The sequence below is a fragment of the Salvelinus alpinus genome, chromosome 13 (genome assembly GCF_045679555.1).
Source record: "Salvelinus alpinus chromosome 13, SLU_Salpinus.1, whole genome shotgun sequence".
Taxonomy (NCBI): domain Eukaryota; kingdom Metazoa; phylum Chordata; class Actinopteri; order Salmoniformes; family Salmonidae; genus Salvelinus; species Salvelinus alpinus.
In genome coordinates this window covers 12,403,700-12,426,528 of record NC_092098.1, presented here as the reverse complement: position 1 = coordinate 12,426,528, position 22,829 = coordinate 12,403,700, and the positions used below count along the sequence as shown (strand labels likewise).

At 43.2% G+C, this 22,829-nt stretch overlaps 1 protein-coding gene across 14 annotated transcripts in view; it reads right to left on the bottom strand.

Moving 5' to 3' along the window:
- LOC139537111 (serine/threonine-protein kinase MARK2-like) overlaps positions 1–22,813 on the bottom strand; it is a 29,691-nt gene extending 6,878 nt beyond the window's left edge. For 5 of the 14 annotated variants that reach the window (XM_071338016.1, XM_071338018.1, XM_071338025.1 and 2 more), the window contains exons 1-14: positions 21,017–22,349; positions 8,502–8,675; positions 4,648–4,701; positions 4,160–4,208; positions 3,918–3,983; positions 3,663–3,733; positions 3,510–3,566; positions 2,816–3,052; positions 2,583–2,702; positions 2,296–2,434; positions 1,805–1,917; positions 1,579–1,714; positions 1,288–1,439; positions 1,105–1,193 (exon numbers count right to left, since the gene is read on the bottom strand). In XM_071338016.1, coding sequence (XP_071194117.1) covers positions 1,105–1,193; positions 1,288–1,439; positions 1,579–1,714; positions 1,805–1,917; positions 2,296–2,434; positions 2,583–2,702; positions 2,816–3,052; positions 3,510–3,566; positions 3,663–3,733; positions 3,918–3,983; positions 4,160–4,208; positions 4,648–4,701; positions 8,502–8,675; positions 21,017–21,064 — 1,505 coding nt within the window. In that variant the 5' untranslated portion in view covers positions 21,065–22,349. Of the gene's footprint in view, positions 1–1,104; positions 1,194–1,287; positions 1,440–1,578; positions 1,715–1,804; positions 1,918–2,295; positions 2,435–2,582; positions 2,703–2,815; positions 3,053–3,509; positions 3,567–3,662; positions 3,734–3,917; positions 3,984–4,159; positions 4,209–4,647; positions 4,702–8,501; positions 8,676–21,016; positions 22,350–22,397 lie in introns of those variants that run through there. The other 9 variants (XM_071338023.1, XM_071338026.1, XM_071338022.1 and 6 more) reach the window with 6 other exon arrangements.
- Positions 22,814–22,829: the final 16 nt, after the last annotated feature.

Genomic DNA, 22,829 nt, shown 5'->3' with positions numbered 1-22,829 from the left:
ATCGCTACAACTCCCGTACGGGCTCGGGAGAGACGAAGGTCGAAAGCCATGCGTCCTCCGAAGCACAACCCAACCAAGCCGCACTGCTTCTTAACACAGCGCGCCTCCAACCCGGAAGCCAGCCGCACCAATGTGTCGGAGGAAACACCGTGCACCTGGCCCCCCTTGGTTAACGCTCACTGCGCCCGGCCCGCCACAGGAGTCGCTGGAGCGCGATGAGACAAGGATATCCCTACCGGCCAAACCCTCCCTAACCCGGACGACGCTAGGCCAATTGTGCGTCGCCCCACGGACCTCCCGGTCGCGGCCGGCTGCGACAGAGCCTGGGCGCGAACCCAGAGACTCTGGTGGCGCAGCTAGCTCTGCGATGCAGTGCCCTAGACCACTGCGCCACCCGGGAGGCCAGAACATGTTCTTTAAACACGTTCCCTCTGCATTCTTCCCTTTTTGTGCCTGGAAGTAACCTGCATATAAAAGCAGCCAGCATCATAAATCCCAGATGAAAGAGTGAGATCTGACTATCAGGGTCAAGAAATTATTATCGTTTCAGTTGATTGCGGATGCAGTGTTTTACTTTGTGAGTAAGCTGGCCTTGAGTATATTTGAGTCTTTCATACATTTTAGCAGGTGTCACTAATCCATTATCAAAGATTTCAAAACTGCTCCTGTGTGACTGTATGTGTATGTACACTGGGAATCCACCAGCCAACTGCTCTGTGTTAAATCCACTGGCAGCTGGCCACTGCTTGTAAACACTGCCACCTAGACATGTGACTAGCCCCAAAAACAGAGCTCCGCTGCCATGTGAGAGAGTGTGTGAGTGCGGGTGTGTGAGTGCGGGTGTGTGAGTGCGGGTGTGTGAGTGCGGGTGAGTGCGGGTGTGTGAGTGCGGGTGTGTGAGTGCGGGTGTGTGAGTGCGAGTGTGTGAGTGCGAGAGTGCGAGTGTGTGAGTGCGAGAGTGCGAGTGCGAGAGTGCGGGTGCGAGAGTGCGGGTGCGAGAGTGCGGGTGTGTGAGTGCGGGTGTGTGAGTGCGGGTGTGTGAGTGCGGGTGTGTGAGTGCGGGTGTGTGAGTGCGGGTGTGTGAGTGCGGGTGCTTGTGTCTACCTGTCCATTCCGTTCTGGACCCCAAGTGTGGCTCTCTCAGGGACTGGCGAGTTTCGACTGCGACTCGTACCAGTAGACAGGATGCTGTTCTGTAGGACCGATAGAAGAAATGATGTAGAGTACAGTAGTGTACATGCCATCAACCCTGGAGTGGCAGGCATGCAGAACAATAAGTCCACTCACGGTGGAGGGGGTTGGGGTGCTCCTCTTACGATCTGCTGTAGCTAAAGGACTGGGAGGGACTTTAGTGGAGCTGCCAGTGCCAGAACCTTTCCTCCCATAATCCTCTGCTGTGTGCTTGTTGTCACCCTGGGAACGCTTAGAAGCTGAAGAACCTGGGAAAAAGAACAAGAGACAACAGAAGAATGGAAAGAGTGGGACAGAGATGCAAAGACTGAGATCCTTACAAAAATAGCATTTGTCCAAAATAGCAGTACATTTACAGTATCCTCATCAATCCAAACAGCTTCCTACCTGCATCTGTTGCTCTCCGGGGCTTCTGATTGGATGAGGTACTGCGCTGTACCTTGTGAGAAGGGGATTGGGCATTGCTGTTTGTGAGGTCACTTCCTGGGCGGGATTTCATTGATAGGCTGATGCATTCGTCCATCTGAGGGGGAAGAGGAATGGTCATAAATATTACCATGGCAGGAGTTGGACACACTTTGCTCCTACAGATGTGAGTGTATTCACTTCGTACCTCAGAGTTCCTGTAATCCAGTAATAGATATGTGGCCATGACTTCATTGTATTTTTGGTTGACGAGCGAGTCCTGGATCTCCTCCGCAGAGTAGCCCATCTGCAACATGATATCTGGACAGAATGGAGAAAAGGTCAACCGTACAACCACATCAAGGACAGAAGTACTACGCACACATGCAGCATACTGCAGAGAGAAACATATCACTAACACAGGCACATGATTCTACAGACAAAATAGTTAGAACATAAAGGCATATCATTTGAGTAACAAAAAAGTCTATGATTTAGTTTTACTTAACATGTAGGCACATGTCAACACAGCAAAGGGCATGTTACGCAACACAGAGGTAGGCATACTAAGACTAACAGGGCACGTAAAATAAGACTACCTTCAGATAGAGGGGCCCTCCCCCAATTAATATGACCTCTAACCCCTTCCCCAGTAACCCCTCTGCTGCCACCAGCTCATCCACCAGACGCCTGCCCCACCTCTCTTCCACCCCCCCGCTCGGTCGGGGTGCTGACCTGTCCTCTTGGGGTCCTTGTAGTCTGGCTGGGGCTCGATGAAGGGCTTCAGTTCCTCCTCCTCATGGCCTACGTTCATCCAGCGGTCTTTCATGATCTGCTGCTGGACACAAGCAGAGAGAGAGAGGACGGAGTCTTGGGGTTAATGGGGAAAGGGAGATGGATAGAAAAACAGTACCAACAGTTAGTTGTCTCTACACAATTCTGGTTTGTATCCAGCAGAGGCAGTGGCTAGGTGAGGTACTATTAACCTCCAGGCTGCCCCTCTTGGTTGGGTTGAGAATGAGGAACTTCTTGAGCAGGTTTTCGCAGTCTGTGGACATGTAGAAGGGAATTCTATACTTCCCCCGCAGAACCCGTTCGCGCAGCTCCTAAAGGGAAGACGAGCGCAACATACAAGGATTAAAGTGAGGTGTTGGGTAGGTATTCAACAACATCATGTGTTTACCATGCATCCCTTCCACCTCCACTGTTCCCTGCCCACCTTTAGGTTCTGTCCGTCGAAAGGCAGAGATCCGCTGACCAGTGTGTAGAGGATGACCCCCAGGCTCCAGACGTCCACCTCGGGGCCGTCATATTTCTTCCCCTGGAACAGCTCTGGGGCGGCGTAGGGAGGCGAGCCACAGAACGTGTCCAGCTTGTTCCCCATGGTGAACTCATTGCTGAAACCAAAGTCTGCGATCTTGATGTTCATGTCAGCATCTAGGAGTAGGTTCTCTGCCTGGAGAGAAATCATTTGCCATTGATACCAGTTCTTTCAACAAAAATATTTAAACACCACCAACATGAACATGGGAAAAAAAAGGTGTACTCAAAAGGCACTTCAGCCCAGCTTAAAAGAAAAAAGGGTGGATCCCAAAAACATTCCTTACCCCAGGATACTTCTACTGGTGACTATCCGTGAAAAAAAAGAAGAAAAAAAAGGAGCACTGTTGCTGGGTAAATCTGATGGATTTATTGACGGGAAAAACAATAGGCTTACGTAAAAATCAGATATACGCAGCAACAGAGTGCTCCTTCTTGTTTATTCTCTGGGGTAGTAACCAGTTGAAGTATCCTGAGGTAAGGAATGTTTTTATGCATTTCATAATGTAATAATCATGATTTGTCACAAATGGAGCCATCTCTTTCTCTACATTACACATCAAAATACTTCCCCATTTCTTGTCCATCCTCACCTTCAGGTCTCTGTGTACGATGCACTTCTGGTGGCAGTACTGTACCGCTGAGACTATCTGTAGCAAGATAAGGAGAAACAGCTAGGATGACCATTCCCTTTTAAACAGTATTGTCAATAACAGGAAATGAAACCAGCAGACAAACAGTCTCACCTGTCTAAATTTGGCTCTGGCCTCTTTCTCTTTCATTCTCCCATGAGCAACAAGGTAATCAAACACCTCACCTGAGGAGAGGGGTTGAGGGGGAGACAAAGTAGGGGAGTGTTGAAGAAAGCAGTGGAAACACAAAAGAGGAAAAAAGGTTGAGTGAGTAAAAAGAGTATGTGAATAAAGCGAGACAGAACTGAACTGATGTTATTAAATGCTGAAAACAGAACGTCAGGTTGAACTGAGTGGGTCTTTACTCACCTCCACTGGCATACTCCATGATCAAGTACAGCGTCTTCTCTGTCTCAATAACTTCAAATAACTTAACTACAGAGAAAAGACGAGAAATTTTGTACACCTTCAATCACAACTTAGCGGTCAATTTTCTAAATGTGAACTATGACCTCTACATAGGAAGCTTTCACCAATAAGCAGGCAGGCGAAACATGTTTCTGTTATTTGGTTGGGGATGATAGTCTTAAGGAGGGCAGCACAAAGCTCACCGATATTTGGGTGATTGAGCAGCTTCATGATCCTCACTTCACGAAACAGCTATGGGCAGGAGAACAGAGACATTAACAGAAGATCAATCAGTTTATATGTGACAAAGTCAGAGTTTATCCGATATGATTTTAACTCTATACTCCAAGACTATGTGAAAATCACTGTGTGCACGTCTCCATGCATACATTTCTGAAGAGAGTACTGGCACCCCACCCAAACCATCACGACAGGAAGTACTTGGGTCTAATTTCCTGTAATTACCTCCATATCCTGCCCTAAGCCCTACAGAGGGAACTATCCTCTTCAGGAGAAGATTGGGGTTAGGGACTGGAAGATGCTTCAAGAGGATGGATGTGAATAAGCAATGCTGTGTCAAAATCTCTTGATTTTAGCTGTATTCTTTCTATTTCAGAAATAAACAGTCCCTATCCGAACACACAAATCAAAACAACCGTATGGCATTAACCCAGCATCTCATTGTCCTCACCTTTTGGAGACTGGAAGAGTTGAGCTGCGTTTTGTCTATGATTTTCACAGCCACCTTTTATAGGAGGGGAGGGGGAAAGTTAGACATGAGTAGCTCCAGACTTGAACTATACCACCCACTAGTGGAAAGAGCTGGATGAGGACTCTTTCCCCCCAAACAACTCTATTGCTCTCGGTATTGTTTCTCCATGTGATGCCCCACCAAGCACTCATGGCACATCAACAGGGATGTAAACATTTCTGGTATCTTTTATTTCAGCTTATGAAACATGGGATCAACGCTTTACATGTTGCGTTTATATTTTTGTTCAGTGTAGTTGGGTGACAATCAATGTAATTTGCTGGGTCATTGTTACCAAATGTGCTGTAGAAAATTGTGTTTTACCGTCATAGTTGTGTCGGCTACCGGAGTGGACAACTCGCATTTTGCCGATTGCACATCTAACTGCTGATCGGGGCTTTGAGATTGCCCGTTTCACGATAATAGTTTTTCTAGTTTTGCTTTAAACAGTCAGTGGTCATTTTTACATGAACATGGTAAAGTTGTAATTTCATTACAAGGACTGAAATAATTTGTGCGAGCACCAGCCCATGATTTGAGCTCATATACAAAAATGTGGGGTCACGCAATAGAACAAAATGAGTAATCATCTTAGAAGGTCATTCACAGTGCTTTATTAAAAAGTGTAATAGACTACTGAGATGGTATTCAAGAAATAAGTTGTTTAATCTCATGTGTTGTGATTCAAAATAATTTGATGTGCAACCTAATCCATTTAGAATTTTGGGTTGACTAAGGCAATTGTTATATTTTACTGTTAAAATAGGGCTCCATAATTCTTGCTCAATAGAGATGAATTTGCCTATGTCTTTATGTGCACTAATATCATAGGCCAATTTATTTGGGGCTACTTTACACCTGAGTAACTTGAAACTCCAAAGATATTAGCTAGATCGTCAACTCTAAATATAATACACACTGCTAGTAGCCATGTATTAATCTAAGTAAATGTAATGTCCTAAAACTTCGCAGTTGTAGCCTACTATCCAATGACGCCTATGCAATCACAATCGCCGATGCACATTTTGTGCACTCTGTATCTCAAAGCCATATCAAACATCTTGCTGAATATTCAGTTGAGAAATAAAAGTCCTACCTACATAAAGCAGAGAACCTCCTCTCTTCAATGGCAACAACAGTATTACACGATTGCTGTGTTTTCCCCATGATTGGGCTTTGAAATGCTATAATCAGAACACTTTTTCGATACAACCAATTAAAAATGTAACTCGCACAGCCAAGTCAAAGGGTTGCAAAATGGGACTAAATGGTCACAGTCTGGAGCCCTGTAAAATGACAAGTTAATTAGTGGGTGACGGGGATATCAGAATTAAGTAGGGGGACATAAAACAAATTCTCCCCTCCCCCCAATTGGATAGTGTTAGATGCTCAGTCTGCCCTATGGCTCAGCTCAGGAGTCTACACACCCACCAGGGGTCGCGTTAAATGCAGAATTCTGTGTTTTCACAAAGAGAAAAAGATTAAACTCATAAGAAATATCTTTCTTCATTTTGTAAACACAGATATAACATGCTTCTTATTGTAATTTCTGTTCGGCATCAGACTAATTTTGTGCTTCAGTTGCACTTCTCCATTCAGATGAGAATGCCCATTCGCTCTGACCGACGTGTAGCTACTTTTCTCAGTGTAGCCTACCTTTCTCTGGTAAAATGCAAGATTAACTTCAAGCAAAACTTAAGAAATAATGTAGCCAGCCTCATTTCCTATGATAAACATTATAAATACGTTTTTGCATAAAATACCTTGCTAATTTACTTGTGTGGCTGCTAGCAAAATATAGTGCCTTCAGAAAGTATTCACACCCCTTGACATGTTTTTGTAATATAGCCTGAATTTTAAAATGTTATGTTTATGGAATTATGTTATTAGAATGTTTTACTAATTAATAAAAAATGAAAAGCTGAAATGTCTTTTCAATAAGTATTCAACTCGTTATGGCAAGCCTAAATAAGTTCATGAGTAAAAATATGCTTTACAAGTCACATAAGTCAAAGACTGTGTGCAATAATGGTATTTAACATGATTTTTTAATGACTACCTCATCTCTGTACCCCACACATACAGAGAATTGTAAGGTCCCTCAGTCAAGCAGTGAATTTCAAACACAGATTCAACCAAAGACCAGGGAAGTTTTTGTATGCCAGGGCAAAGCAGGGCACCTATTGGTAGATGCCAAAAAAATAAAAAGCAGAAATTGAATATCCCTTTGAGCATGGTGAAGTTATTAATTACACTTTGGATGGTGTATCAATACACAGTCACTACAAAGATACAGGCGTCCTTCCTATCACAGTTGCCAGAGAGGAAGGAAACCGCTCAGGGATTTCACCATGAGGTAAATGCTGACTTTAAAAAACAGTTACAGTTTTAAAAGGCTTTGACAGGAAAAAACTGAGGATGGATAAACAACATCGTAGTTACTCCACAATACTAACCTAATTGACAGAGTGAAAAGGAAGCCTGTACAGAATTTAAAACATCCTGTTTGCAATAAGGCACTTAAGTAAAATGTGGCAAAGAAATTAACTTTATGTCCTGAAAGCAAAGTGTTATGTTTGGGGCAAATCCAACAACACATCACTGAGTATCACTCTTCATATTTTCAAGCATGGTGGTGGCTGCATCATGTTTTAGGTATGCTGGTCATCAGCAAAGACCAGGGAGTTTTGTAGGATAAAAAGAAAAAGAATAGTGCTAAGCACAGTCAAAATCCTAGAGGAAAACCTGGTTCAGTCTGCTTTCCAGCAGACACTGGGAGACATTCACCTTTCAGCAGGACAATAACCTAAAACACAAGGCCAAATAGGCAATACACTGGAGTTGCTTACCAAGACGACATTGAATGTTCCTGAGTGACCTAGTTACAGTTTACTTAAATTGGCTTGAAAATCTATGGCAAGACTTGAAAATGGCTGTCTAGCATCGATCAACAATAGTGTACATTCCAGGTGTGCAAAGCTCTTAGAGACTTACCCAGAAAGACTCACCGCTGTAAATCACTGCCGACGGTGATTCTAACATGTATTGACTCAGGGGGTTGAATACTAATCTAAATCAAGATATATTCATGTTTTTCTTGTTTTTTTTTAAAACTGTTAGAATTTTTCTTCCACTTTGACAGAGTATTTTGTGTAGACTCGATTTAATTGTAATTTTGTCAACATTTTAATCCCACCTTGTAACAACAAAATGTGGAAAAAGTAAAGGGGTGTGAATAGTTTGATGGCACTGTACCTGTAGTGTTGCACTTCTGTTGTCATCTGATGGAAATTAAGCTTTTTTTCTGCCAAATGTGTTGCACTAATGTATTTTCTATGAAGGAAAACTATAGTTGCACACTCCTGATCACTCTATTGACGCAAAAAAAACACTTGACTTTCAATATAAAATGCAGGTGAAATGGTATAAAACACAGCCTGAAATTTTGAAAACTAACGCAGCCCCTGAGACACATACACACACATGGGCCACTCAGCTCAGACAGATCCAGTTCAGAGGCCCAGCTCCTGAGCTCCATCAATTTTTTTATTTAGAATGGAAAATTAATGTGTTCAGACAACAAATGTTAGCGCATCAAATTACATCGATTCCTTCCACTAATCAAACCGAATCGCACCAAATCGTTTCAAACTAAAAGTATCATATCAGAGCCCATGTATCTAGATGCGTATCAAACCGTATTTGAAAGGAAAGAGTCACATCCCTAATAACAACACATCTAACAAAAAAGCAATCCAATGTTTGGACTTGGTTTGATCTCAGGTTATCCTCACCTCTTTCCCTGTGAGGACATGACGAGCCAGTTTGACCTTGGCAAAGTTGCCCTTGCCGATGGTTTTCAGCAGCCGGTAGTTGCCAATGTGTGGCTGCTCGTCTGGCGTCGTGGCGACAGAATTCCGGCACCGCGGCATATTAGGACGCCCGCCTGCCTTGGACTCCGAGTGAGACTGAAAGAGGAGAACAAAATTCTGTTAGGAGTGGTGATTTCCTAACACTAGCCTACACAACACTTCTGACAAATCCAGACAATGCATTTTAGACTCCCATCAAAGGACAAAGAGCCTTGGATCCAAGGAGACCTCATAGAAAAACGCAACTGTGAGCATAACTTGATACTGTCCAATAATGTTGATCTCTCAATCTACATAGTCACTATATAAAAATAATGAAATAAAGTCGCAAACTATGTATGCTCCAAACTATTTAATGGGTCAACCTAAGCCATTAGGTTTACCCATTAAAATTATTGGGAGCATATACTCCTCTTTATTTGGACAGTGAAGCTGAAATGTGTACATTTGGCTCTGTACGCCAGCATTTTGAATTGGAGATCAAATGTTTCATTTGGCGATAGTTCAGAATGTCACCTTTTATTTAAGGGGGTTTTCACACATATCCGTTTTACCATTTAGAAATGAAAGCACTTTATGTATCTAGTCCCCCCATTTGACCTTTTTTCATAAGTATTTGGGGTCATTCTGTCATTTCAGCAAGCCATGATACCCACCATCTCAGACTGTTCTGGAATTGTTTCTGTAGTTAGAAACATAAGACAGCATTCCTGCAATATTTTGTTAAGATTTTCACCCAAATTGGCTTTTTAAATTTATAATATTCACATAATATTCAAGTTATAGCACCAAAACATCCAATTTGGACCAAACTTCTTCCCAACAGTGAGTAAGACATGAGCAATCCAATAAAAGGGTCAAAAGCCACCCGCGGACCCCCCCCCACAGCAATCCCACCCCAACAACCATCATCAGTTATCTATGTCTGATAGGTAGTATGGAGATGCTGCTTTGAGTATTGCTTCTTGATCCTTTGTTATGTATTCCCTGTGAATCTGGTGATGTTTTTTCCTCCCCTGTTCAGTGAAATTAACCATTGAAGTTGCTTGCATTATTTACCATAAATTAGTGTGAAAGTACCAGGTTTTGCCCACTGGATGCCGCTGTTCTTGCTACTTCCGCAACACCCTTTTATCAATTTTACTAGTCTCTTGTGTTTATTAAATGGATCACAACATTTTCTTTGCAACTTTGGGCAGAAAACCAATAGCTTGTGACTCCAATGGCTAATTTCTCTGACCAAAAAAAATGTAAGATTCACAGGGAATACATTAAAGGCTGAAGAAGCAATTCTCCAAGCAACAGCTCCATACGTCAGACAGAGAACTGATACTGTATACTGGTTGTTGGGGTGGGATGGCTTTGTGGGTGGCTTTTGATCCTTTTATTGGATAGCTCATCTTACTCGTTGTTAGGAAGAATGGTCCAAATCGGATGTTAGGTACTATATTTATTGAAGAACATATAAATCCTATAAAAAATATAATGGCCAATTTGGGTGCAATTAATTTGTTTAATCAAATTATATTTCATGAATGATCATCTTATTTGGTTTAAACTAAAGAAACGATGTTGTAATAAATCGGAGATAGTGGGTGTCGAAATCGTCTTGTGCTTTTTGAGGTGGAATGACTAGACAAAATTCACAATGATTCAATTAGTCAAAAGTTCAGTATTTTGTCCCATATTCCTAGCACACAGTGACTACATCAAGCTTGTGACTACAAACTTGTTGAATGGTGAATAATGTAGCGTGCCATTTTGGGGGTTTGGCATTTTTTGGGGGTGGTATGAGCTTTGTTCCTCTAAGTCTTCAAATGTATGCATAAATAAATATTGACACCCGTTCTGAACGGACCCGAGGACAACTACACCAGTTCCTTATAGACCTGGTCGGATCCAGACCCGGTCCAATCAACAACATGTGGAATAAGTCAAGGGGTATGAATACTTTCTGAAGGTACTGTGAAGTGTGCAGCTTTCTTTTTGTACGGTTCACTCTTCATTAGTAAAAAAAGAAAGATGTATTGGTCGTGTAAACATATGAGATGTTATAGCAGTAGCAGTGAAACGCTTATGTTTCTAGCTCCAACAGTGCAGTAATACCTAACACACACACATCCAAAACATGTAAAGAAAGAAATATCAGAACAAGCCATGTCAGAGTCCAGAATATAAATATATATGTATATAATGGGTGTGAAATAGACAGTATGAACAGTAGTCTATATGAATAGAAAAGCTGTGTACAGTAGTAGTTATATAAAATGATCCTTGACTAGAATACAGCGTACACATATGAAATGGATAAAACAATATGTAAACATTATTAAAGTGACCAGTGTTCAATGACTATGTACATAGGGCAGCAGTCTAAGGTGCAGGGAGAGTAGAGGGTGGTAGCCAGCTAGTAACAGGGAGTATGGTTCAGCTCCTCTACAAAAATTTCAGCTCATGCTTTTTACTAATCTACATAGTCACCCCACCTCTCAGCTAATGAGGCTATCACTGACAGAGGGCCTGTTTGTCTCTGCTAGCAACTCAATCCACACCGACAAGCAAACAGGACAGAGAGAAAGTGTTGGGGGACTGAAGAGTGACTCAAGAAGACAAAAGCGAGCAGACAGAACAGAAGGAAGGGGGGGGGGGTGATCGAGATCAGAAAAAAAGACGAAGGTACAGTACCTTTATGGGGAAAAGTGCAAGAGAGGTAGTTAGTGTGTGGGAGCCCCAGAAAGCAAGGATGAGAAAGCGACTGAAGGGGGGGGGTATCTGTTTACATGTCTCTGCTCTCTCTGTATTCACAAACTCTGCATTGTATCCTTTTGCGCTCACTCTCTCGAGGAGATTGTTACCTTGTGAGCATACGTAAGTGGACAGAAAAGCTATTGACACGGGCACTGTTGTGTGTGCATTGTTCCGCATGGACCTTAGTTTCCCTGTTCAAATCTGGGCACAAGGCGGAACTACTTCTCTGCATTCTGAACTGGAAAATTCTATGGATTCTTATCAAGAGCAATGTTAATGTAATTTACAATTGAATTGGACAGAAATATCAGGGCTATTGGGCATAGGGTGAATAATTGACAGTTGACACAAACAACGTTGTGTAATATAAGTCAAGTTCTGCTCTTCTACTTATTCCAAGAAGAAACAAAAAGCACGGGCTATGAGACAAAGACAGTACGTCACATTTCCCAACAAGCCACTTCCCTTTCAGAAACAAAACAGCATTCCACATAAGATTTTTTTTAAACCCACCAATATCTGCATTTCAAAAGGTGTGCCTGCTTTGTGTTAAATTACGTAACACCTGTGTAGTGTCTGTGTTGAGTCCCGCCCCAGAGTTTTCATAGAGCGATAAATCAGAAGCTTGTTGCAAGTCTGCCTGTAGAACAAGCAGGAGCCAATGAGCCAGAAGGCAGCTGTCATCTAAAACGCTCCCTCCCTCCCACACACATACACAACAAAAAACACACTCTGGCATAAATGCATGAGGAAGTGCCTCATCACAGAGAGCTCCATACAGAGCAGAACAGGGTAAGCCAGACTACCACACTTTCAGTGTGCGGACCTCGTTTTGTTTTCCTTTTCATTTCTGTGCTGGCAGACATGGTTTAGCCATCACTCTACAGTGGGTTTGTTGTGTGTCGGAAGTGTGAGGGAAAGTGTCCACTATGTCAAAGAGGTGTCTTGCACCCAGCTCATCTGCAGAGGATGCTCTGCAGTAACAGAGCGTCAGCAATGCACTCGCAGTCCTCACAAACACAGCTTTGACCTTCAGTACAGCAGCCGGCACTTCTATCCCTACCAGATACGCACATTAGTCTACCACACAAACTAATAAACGCACTCGCAGAGGCTGTCACACAGACAGCAGCACATTCAAAGATGCATAAATAAAACATGTTCACAAATACACACAATAGACAAAACCGAGCGCAATGCAGACATACCGTCAAAGTCATGGAAGCTCAGCTCCAGGGCTGACTGACTGACAGCGAAAGACAGAGAAAGACTGAGGAGAGTGCAGCCAGGAAAAGCCTGAGGGACCTAGAGGGTCTCATCAATTACATATACAGCCCCACATCTCTCTGTTCAGCCTCAGGTGGAGAGAGGCAAGAACCACAAGAACCACACTCAAAACACTTGAAGATGACAGATTTGAAATTCAAAAATCATGTCTCTATAGAGCCGGTAGTATTAGGGCAAAACCTCACTTATCAGCCGGCTATCATTCTGTCAGAAAGACTCATACATGAATCATTCAACAATACGCACAAAACAACTACACATGCAAATGTACTTGACCTGTTATTTTGATGCTTGAAGTGGGACTTGTGGACTCCATCCATTGCTAACAGTAGCATGAGAACTGACCATCCAGATACCATTCAGGCTATAGGAACCTTGTCACTTCCTCTATGAAGAGACAGACTTCAGCTATGCTTTAAGAAAAAGGTGTGGACAGAGTTCAGATTGTAAATGTCCCCCTCGACACAGATTTCAAAGCATAAAGGGGGTGTTGATGGCTTGGATGGATGACCAAGAAGTGGGACACAGGGGGCCATGAGGTCTCAGGCTAAAATAGGACATAGCACGCACAGCCAGGCTCTCCAGAGGGCCAGACACAACCTCGCCGGTCCCAACGCTCAACAGGAAGTTTGTTTGGGTAATTTGAGGAAGTATTGCAATTACACCCCCCCCCCCCACAAAAAAAGAAAAAAAGTCAACAAAATGGCTGACACAATGACAGGGTCAGGTTCCTAGTGCCAGTGAGACGTGCCTAGGTTTGTCTGGCTAAGGGAGCAGCAGCACTGGTGAGACATGACCAGGGAGAGAGGCAGCCCGATGGACAAGAGCTGACATGCTCAGACAGCTGTGCCACAGATACAAATCAGGAGAAAGGGAGGATATGAGAGGGAGAGAAAAAAATATATAAGGGGGGGAAGGTCAAGGATTCCCCAATACTAAAGCACAACTTGGTAATGAGTTAAGGAGTTTTAAGGAGATCAAATTGGTTTTAACAGATGAGCAAATCAGTGTATTGTGTAGTAGTCTCTGTACCACACCCCTTTTAAAAACACTGCCCAATTACCTTTTCAAACATTTACCTGGTGTCAAATCAGGTTACTCACACACAAACACATGATGAATGTGCTCAGTAACTAGTACTCTAGTAACTCCTTCAAGAAATTAACCTGAAAACTATATCCTGAAAGAGGATAATAGACAAGTGCATGCTCTGGTCCATATATAACATCATAGGCCGATGATGAACTAGCTTTACCCATCTACCTTAGCAACCATTCTCCCTCTTATCCCCATCTCCCTAGTCCAGCTTAAACCATCAATACATATTTCTTGAAATGTATTGCCTTAGCCATTCACAACTGTACCCTCTAAAAGTATCTGTTGACTTACACTTGTGCCTGTTGTCACAATTGCACTAATGTTATTTTATACTTGATAACTTTAAACAATCGAGAACATAAGATTTGTTGGAGTAATGTGCAATGCTGCTATGAGAGGTTGGGGAAATGCTTTAGCGTTGCTAAGATCAGAAGGAATGGTCCTTCTCTGAAAAAGTAGTCTTGCTGTGGGAGTGTTGCCATGGGGACCTGCTGCTTAAACCTGTCCTCTACTCTGCCCTCCTCCCTCCCCAACCTTCTCATACACACACAGAAACAAAACACTCACTCACTCCAGCCTAGCTGTCGCCTCACATCTCTCTCTCCTTAACATACTCAGAAAAAAGCTTTCAATTCAGACTGAGCAATACACAGTAGTCAAGGACACAAGCACATTTTTTCCAACAAAAAAAATAGCCTAGGCCTAAAGATGTGAACATATTTAATCAAATAAAAAAATTAGGTCTATTAGTAATTGTTAGGCTACCTGTCAGAGGAAGTGTTTCTTGCCTGCTCAATTTATTGAATCTTAAGAGGGAAAGAAGAAAAGCGAGTAAACAAAGTAAGAGACTGGTGGGGAGAGAGAGACAAACTGGTAAATAAAGGAGGCAAGTGAGCCAGCTTGTCATTTATCTGGGTATTAATATCACACACGGCTATTTCCAGTCAGGGTAGCGGCAGCAAGAACCACAAATAGACACTAACTGAGCTCTCCCTCCAGTCCCCTCTCCATACACTTCTGACAGTCCTTTACCTCAATAACATGAGTAGAACATCCTGAAATCAAAACTCATATGGCATAGTGGAACTATGGGGGAGAGAAATGTCAATTGCAACCCAGTTTTGTTTAGTCTTTAATTATAATTGAGCACAACTCAAGCTGCTAAAATGAAAAGGACCACAACCATAGGCTTGCACAATCACATAGACCTACACTGCACTGGAAGGAAAACACACCACTGGGGCTCTGGTTTAATATATTCTATACAAATCAAAAATATAAACAACATGTAAAGTGTTGGTCCCATGTTTCATGAGCTGAAATAAAAGACCACAGAAAATGTTCCATACTCAAAATAAGCTTATTTCTCTCAAATGTTGTGCACAAACTTGTTTACATCCTGGTTACTGAGCATTTCTCCTTTGCCAAGATAATCCATCCACCTGACAGGTGTGGCATATCAAGAAGCTGATTAAACAGCATGATCTTTATACAGATGCACCTTGTGCTGGGGACAATAAAAGGCCACTAAAATGTGCAGTTTTGTCACACAACACAATGCCACAGATGTCTCAAGTTGACGGAGTGTGCAATTGGCATGTTGACTGCAGGAATGTCCACAAAAGCTGTTCGCAGAGAATTTACTGTTAATTTCTCTACCATAAGCCACCTCCGTCATTTTAGAGAATTTGGCAGTACGTCCAACCAGCCTCACAATCGCACATGTAACCACGCCAGCCCAGGACGTCCACATCCGGCTTCATTCTGATTGGCTGGGCCTGGCTCCCCAGTGGGTGGGCCCATGTGAAACCCATAGATTAGGGCCTAATGAATTTATTTCAATTGACCGATTTCCTTATATAAACTTTAACTCTAAAATCTTTGAAATGGTTGCGTTTATATTTTGGTTCAGTATAGATAAAGACAGGTAGCCTATGTTGTAAGAGAATACATTCATTAGTAAGCCTAAATGTTAAAATACTTAGCAGAACTAAAAATCGGTCAACTTTTTCCTCAGAGAAGACAGCACAAGCTACAAAGCTGAGAAATAAAAGGAATACTGGATAGTGATGAATCCTTTCAGACAAGGAACCTAATCATCATTTTAAACAAAGCTGGAACAAGAAGAGTGTTTACACAAGCTTTTAAAATCATCCCACCCCTGCCTATGTGAGCTATTAATACCCACAAGTATATGACTGGGGTTAGGTCATGACAGAAAGACCACAGGGAGAAACCAAGATCACTAAGGGAATGGCTGGTAAAAACAAAGACACTGTCACTGAAACCAGATAGTAAAAACCTAAATGTTTTCAATAGGCCTACAACCAGACGGTGCGCAGGCGCCGGAAAGAGATGGCTGCCTCGCTTCGCGTTCCTTGGAAAATATGCAGTATTTTGTTTTTTTACGTGTTATTTCTTACATCGGTACCCCGGGTAATCTTAGGTTTCATTACATACAGTCGGGAGGAACTACTGAATATACGATTAACGTCAACTCATCATCGTTCCTACCAGGAATATGACTTTCCCGAAACGGATCCAGTGTCTTGCCTTCCACACAATACAATGGATCTGATCCCAGCCGGCGACCCTGTGCGTCGCCGAAAAAGGGGAAAACGTGGCGGTCTCGTGGTCAGGCTTCGGAGACGGGCACATCGCGCTCCACTCCCTAGCATACTACTCGCCAATGTCCAGTCTCTTGACAATAAGGTTGATGAAATCCGAGCACGGGTAGCATTCCAGAGAGACATCAGGGATTGCAACGTGCTCTGCTTCACGGAAACATGGCTAACTCAAGGGACGCTAACGGAGTCGGTGCAGCCAGCTGGTTTCTCCATGCATCGCGCCGACAGAAACAAACATCTTTCCGGTAAGAAGAGGGGCGGGGGGGTATGCCTTATGATTAACGAGAAGTGGTGTGATCATCATAACAACACACAAGAACTCAAGTCGTTCTGTTCACCTGATCTAGAACTCCTCACAATCAAATGTCGACCGCATTATCTACCAAGGGAATTCTCGTCAATCATAATCACAGCCGTATACATTCCCCCCCAAGCAGACACATCGATGGCCCTGAACGAACTTTATCTGACTCTTTGTAAACTGGAAACCACACACCCTGAGGCTGCATTCATCGTAGCTGGGGATTTTAACAAGGCTAATCTAAAAACAAAACTCCCTAAATTCTTTCAGCATATCGATTGTGCTACCAGGGCTGGAAAAACACTAGACCATTGTTACACTAATTTCCGCGACGCTTATAAGGCCCTCCCCCGCCCCCCTTTCGGAAAAGCTGACCACGACTCCATTTTGTTGATTCCAGCCTACAAACAAAAACTCAAACAACAAGCTCCCGCGCTCAGGTCTGTTCAACGCTGGTCCGACCAATCTGAATCCACGCTTCAAGACTGCTTCGATCACGCAGATTGGAATATGTTCCGCATCGCGTCCAACAACAATATTGACGAATATGCTGATTCGGTGAGCGAGTTCATTAGGAAGTGCATTGACGATGTCGTACCCACAGCAACGATAAAAACATTCCCAAACCAGAAACCGTGGATTGACGGCAGCATTCGCGTGAAACTGAAAGCGCGAACCACTGCTTTTAACCAGGGCAAGGTGACCGGAAGCATGACCGAATACAAACAGTGTAGCTATTCTCTCCGCAAGGCAATCAAACAGGCCAAGTCTCAGTACAGAGACAAAATCGAGTCGAAATTCAACTGCTCAGACACAAGAGGTATGTGGCAGGGTCTACAGTCAATCACGGATTACAAAAAGAAAACCAGCCCCGTCGAGGACCAGGATGTCTTGCTCCCAGACAGGCTAAACAACTTTTTTGCCCGCTTTGAGGACAATACAGTGCCACTGACACGGCCCCCTACCAAAACCTGCGGGCTCTCCTTCACTGCAGCCGAGGTGAGTAAAACATTTAAACGTGTTAACCCTCGCAAGGCTGCAGGCCCAGACGGCATTCCCAGCCGCGTCCTCAGAGCATGCGCAGACCAGCTGGCTGGTGTGTTTACGGACATATTCAATCAATCCTTATCCCAGTCTGCTGTTCCCACATGCTTCAAGAGGGCCACCATTGTTCCTGTTCCCAAGAAAGCTAAGGTAACTGAGCTAAACGACTACCGCCCCGTAGCACTCACTTCCGTCATCATGAAGTGCTTTGAGAGACTAGTCAAGGACCATATCACCTCCACCCTACCGGACACCCTAGACCCACTCCAATTTGCTTACCGACCCAATAGGTCCACAGACGACGCAATCGCAACCACACTGCACACTGCCCTAACCCATCTGGACAAGAGGAATACCCATGTGAGAATGCTGTTCATCGATTACAGCTCAGCATTTAACACCATAGTACCCTCTAAACTCGTCATCAAGCTCGAGACCCTGGGTCTCGACCCCGCCCTGTGCAACTGGGTCCTGGACTTCCTGACGGGCCGCCCCCAGGTGGTGAGGGTAGGTAACAACATCTCCACCCCGCTGATCCTCAACACTGGGGCCCCACAAGGGTGCGTTCTGAGCCCTCTCCTGTACTCCCTGTTCACCCACGACTGCGTGGCCATGCACGCCTCCAACTCAATCATCAAGTTTGCGGATGACACTACAGTGGTAGGCTTGATCACCAACAACGACGAGACGGCCTACAGGGAGGAGGTGAGGGCCCTCGGAGTGTGGTGTCAGGAAAATAACCTCATACTCAACGTCAACAAAACAAAGGAGATGATTGTGGACTTCAGGAAACAGCAGAGGGAGCACCCCCCTATCCACATCGACGGGTCAGTAGTGGAGAAGGTGGAAAGTTTTAAGTTCCTCGGTGTACACATCACGGACAAACTGAACTGGTCCACCCACACAGACAGCGTTGTGAAGAAGGCGCAGCAGCGCCTCTTCAACCTCAGGAGGCTGAAGAAATTCGGCTTGTCACCAAAAGCACTCACAAACTTCTACAGATGCACAATCGAGAGCATCCTGTCGGGCTGTATCACCGCCTGGTACGGCAACTGCTCCGCCCACAACCGTAAGGCTCTCCAGAGGGTAGTGAGGTCTGCAGAACGCATCACCAGGGGCAAACTACCTGCCCTCCAGGACACCTACACCACCCGATGTCACAGGAAGGCCATAAAGATCATCAAGGACAACAACCACCCAAGCCACTGCCTGTTCACCCCGCTATCATCCAGAAGGCGAGGTCAGTACAGGTGCATCAAAGCAGGGACCGAGAGACTGAAAAACAGCTTCTATCTCAAGGCCATCAGACTGTTAAACAGCCACCACTAACATTTAGCGGCCGCTGCCAACATACTGACTCAACTCCAGCCACTTTAAAAATGGGAATTGATGGAAATTATGTAAAAATGTACCACTAGCCACTTTAAGCAATGCCACTTAATACAATGTTTACATACCCTACATTACCCATCTCATATGTATATATACTGTACTCTATATCATCTACTGCATCTTGCCATCTTTATGCAATACATGTACCACTAGCCACTTTAAACTATGCCACTTTATGTTTACATACCCTACAGTACTCATCTCATATGTATATACCGTACTCTATACCATCTACTGCATCTGCCATGCCGTTCTGTACCACCACTCATCCATATATCTTTATGTACATATTCTTTATCCCTTACACTTGTGTGTGTGTGTAAGGTAGTAGTGTGGAATTGTTAGGTTAGATTACTGTTGGTTATTACTGCATTGTCGGAACTAGAAGCACAAGCATTTCGCTACACTCGCATTAACATCTGCTAACCATGTGTATGTGACTAATAAAATTTGATTTGATTTGATTTGATAAATATTCTCTTCATCTTTCATTGACCAATCATAAATATGATGCCATATCCAGAACCATAATTACTAACAGATGCAGGAGAAAGTGGGAGGCAAGTAGCCTAGCGGTTAAGAGTATTGACCCAGTAACCTAAAGGTTGCTGGTTAGAATTCCTGAGTTGACTAGGTGAAAAATCTTCCAATGTGCCCTTGAGCAAGGCACTTAACCCGAATTGCACCTGTATGTCGCTCTGGATATCAGCCTCTGCTAAAATGTAGAAGTACACACACAGGGAAACTCTGACAGATGTGCGTGCATACAAATAATGCTAATCCTTCCAAAGTGGAGAAAAGAAGCACTCCCCTTGGCCTTCACACATATCCTATGCCCAGCTCAACTGGAAATGCTGGTTTTAACGAACAGAGAAACTGGGGTAAGAAGAACATTGAGAGTCCCTGGTCAACAGCAGTCTGTAATCAAACAAGCTGGGCAGGGTACCACTCCTTGCTTCAGCCAAATTCAGTGGCAAACAAAACTTTGGAATTAGTAGCATGTGCAAGTTAGGGATGGAATAGATCAACATCTCTGCTACTCATGTATAAGGATCAGCAATTTGTGATTTGAATAGACAATTGTTTCATAATGTCATTATTGACTAAAACATTAATGTCAGTAATGAGAGCCAGCCTTCACTGCAAGCAGATGTGTGTTCATGACTGAGTTGCTGCTCAAATGCACAAATGTAAATTATGCTGTCCTCTACTTACACCTGATTTGAGCTATTCCTACTAAAGTATATTTAGGACACTCTCAGGCAATTTGTATGATGGAATCCCCCATTCCAGTTCAGACAAGAGCTACTGGCTAACACAAACAAGATGGCAGAGGATGCAGCTCACACTCTAAACAGTTGTAGAAGTGGCAATATCTAGTTGGGCCTACAACTTGACTTACTGGCTGGCAGTGAATGATCTGTTGACTAGTTAGACAAAGTCACTCAAACAATGTGGGGGCATACAGGAAAAGGGGAAGACCTATAAAGTTGTCAAAATATAAAAGTAAACATGATTGATATATTCTGTGTAGACATTAATGTCAGAGATTACATCTGCTCCTGTTGACACGATTTGAAAAAGACATGGAAAAGTGAGTTTTAAAAAGTATTGGCATTTCCTACTGAAATGCTTCATAAAGTGTCTAAACCTGGTTACAAATGTTTCCTAACTAGTTAAGCTATTAGCCCTCTAACGTTATTTAATCATAGTTCGATAGCTAAATATCTATTAAAAAAAAAAAAAACTGAAATTCTATACCATGCAATACCTCCTAACCACAAACAATGTGTGATTAGTAAAGTAGCCAAGTTAGGAAGATAGCAAGCCTGAGGGCTAGGAAAAGAAAGAGGGTTTATGTGGTTTAAGTTAACTAGTTCAGGCTAGCTAAATTAGCTACCTAAAAATTGTCTGATATACCGCAACTGCAGTTGGCTTACCTGGTTTGACGAATGTTCAATTGTTAATAATGGCGTCCGGGTTGACATCTTAACAGATTTTCGGGGGGTAACTTCTTAACAGAATCTCAAAACTCAATGTACATCTGCCCTCCGTGTTTGTTATTGCTGAACTGGGGACTATATTGTTTGTGTAGCTAATTTAGTTAGCTAGCCAACTTATCAAAAAGTTACTCATACGTAGCCTTAGCTCGAGGCTAACGTTAGCTAGCTAACGTTACGTGTCGAGGAGTAATTAAACTAGCTAGCTAGCGAGCTAAAGTTCTAGCTAGCTAACTAGCTAGCTATCCAGCTAGCTGAAGTTACTCAATCGTCAATGAAATACCATACCTAGTCCAGGTAGTAGGAAGATAACGTTAGTAGTTAGCTACCTATCAATAGAATATAAGTACCGTTCGAGTTCAAAGCAAAGTTCTGGATTCACAAGTATCTGAAATAACAACTATTCACGTGAAAAGGAAACTCCGCATTCACAAGCTATCTACATTGGTACGACTATTCTACTCAATGGAGAAAAGTGGTCTGCCAATTACACACGGAGCTGTGCAGTGGAAGGATGAGCTGTCAAGTTAGAGGGCTATGCTAGCTAAAGCTCCACCCAAAGCGAGGTTTGTTCCCACAAGTAGGCGGTAAAATCTAGTCCGGGGATTCTACCAAACTTTGGCCACGCCGATAGCAGCAGCCCAAATGTCCTCTTTAGAGGAATAAAAAAACGCTCGCTAGTTAAATATCATTAACTATAATACACTATCGACCTTCAGTTGTAATGATGAAAACGTTATCAGCAAGCTGCTTTGCCAACTCTAGGTTGTTAGATAGCGTAGGCTAGTTTCCCTCCACGGCAGAGGTAAGAATCCGCGAGTTAAACTGAAAATGAACTGCAGTCGCTTTGACTAGCCGGTTAGCTAAAATGGTACACGAGCAAAACAACCGCAACGTCCTGTATTCTTCCTGACCAGCTATCAACGTACGTTAGTTAGCTTGCTATGTTACTTGGCCAGTAAGTTAGCTCGCTCGGTCCGTCTTTGGTCTTGCTTTTATAAATGTGGTATATAAGTTGAAGGTAGCTGTCTACGCTAGCAGGTTTGAATATCAGAATAGCTAGCTAAAGCGACATATGTAATCAAGTTTAATTCCGAGTTCGTCCCTCCGCGCTATGCGAGTATGCTCAGTTTGCTGGGTCGCGGAATCTCGGGTGGGCTATACACTAACTAGAGTTGAAGCGCCCCCCAGGTTTCGACTGCGTCTACGCTGATTATTTTCCAGCTGGCCAAACAACCTAGTGTGAAATCAAATACTAGCCATAGCTAGCTACACATTTACCGCAATATCTGATGGGTGTAAGCAATATGGTGGAACCTACCAGGTGTCTAGGTGGAGTTTTTTTTTTTTTTTTACTCATCCGATTATTTCAGATCTAAGAAGGTTTGATTTGATTTCAGACTAGCCATTCAAGTTTTAATTATGTTAATCTGTCACCTCCACGAATTGTATTAAACAGACAGTGGCGTACCGATTTTTCAGTGTGGTTGAAGGAAATAAGAAGCCACTAACAGGAAACATTAGCCTGGGTACCAATCTGTTTATGCTAACATTACACCCATTACTCCGTGTCATATGCCAAATTAGCCCAAGATGTACTAAAGGCTAGTCTACTCTTTTAACGTCCAAGACCCTTATGTTAAGAGGTGCTCTGACAGCCAAATATTCCATCTGAATGTGAATCGATACGGTTTTATAAACGTAAGGCCCTCTACTTTCATATCACATCAAAATAATTGTACAAAAGCAAAAT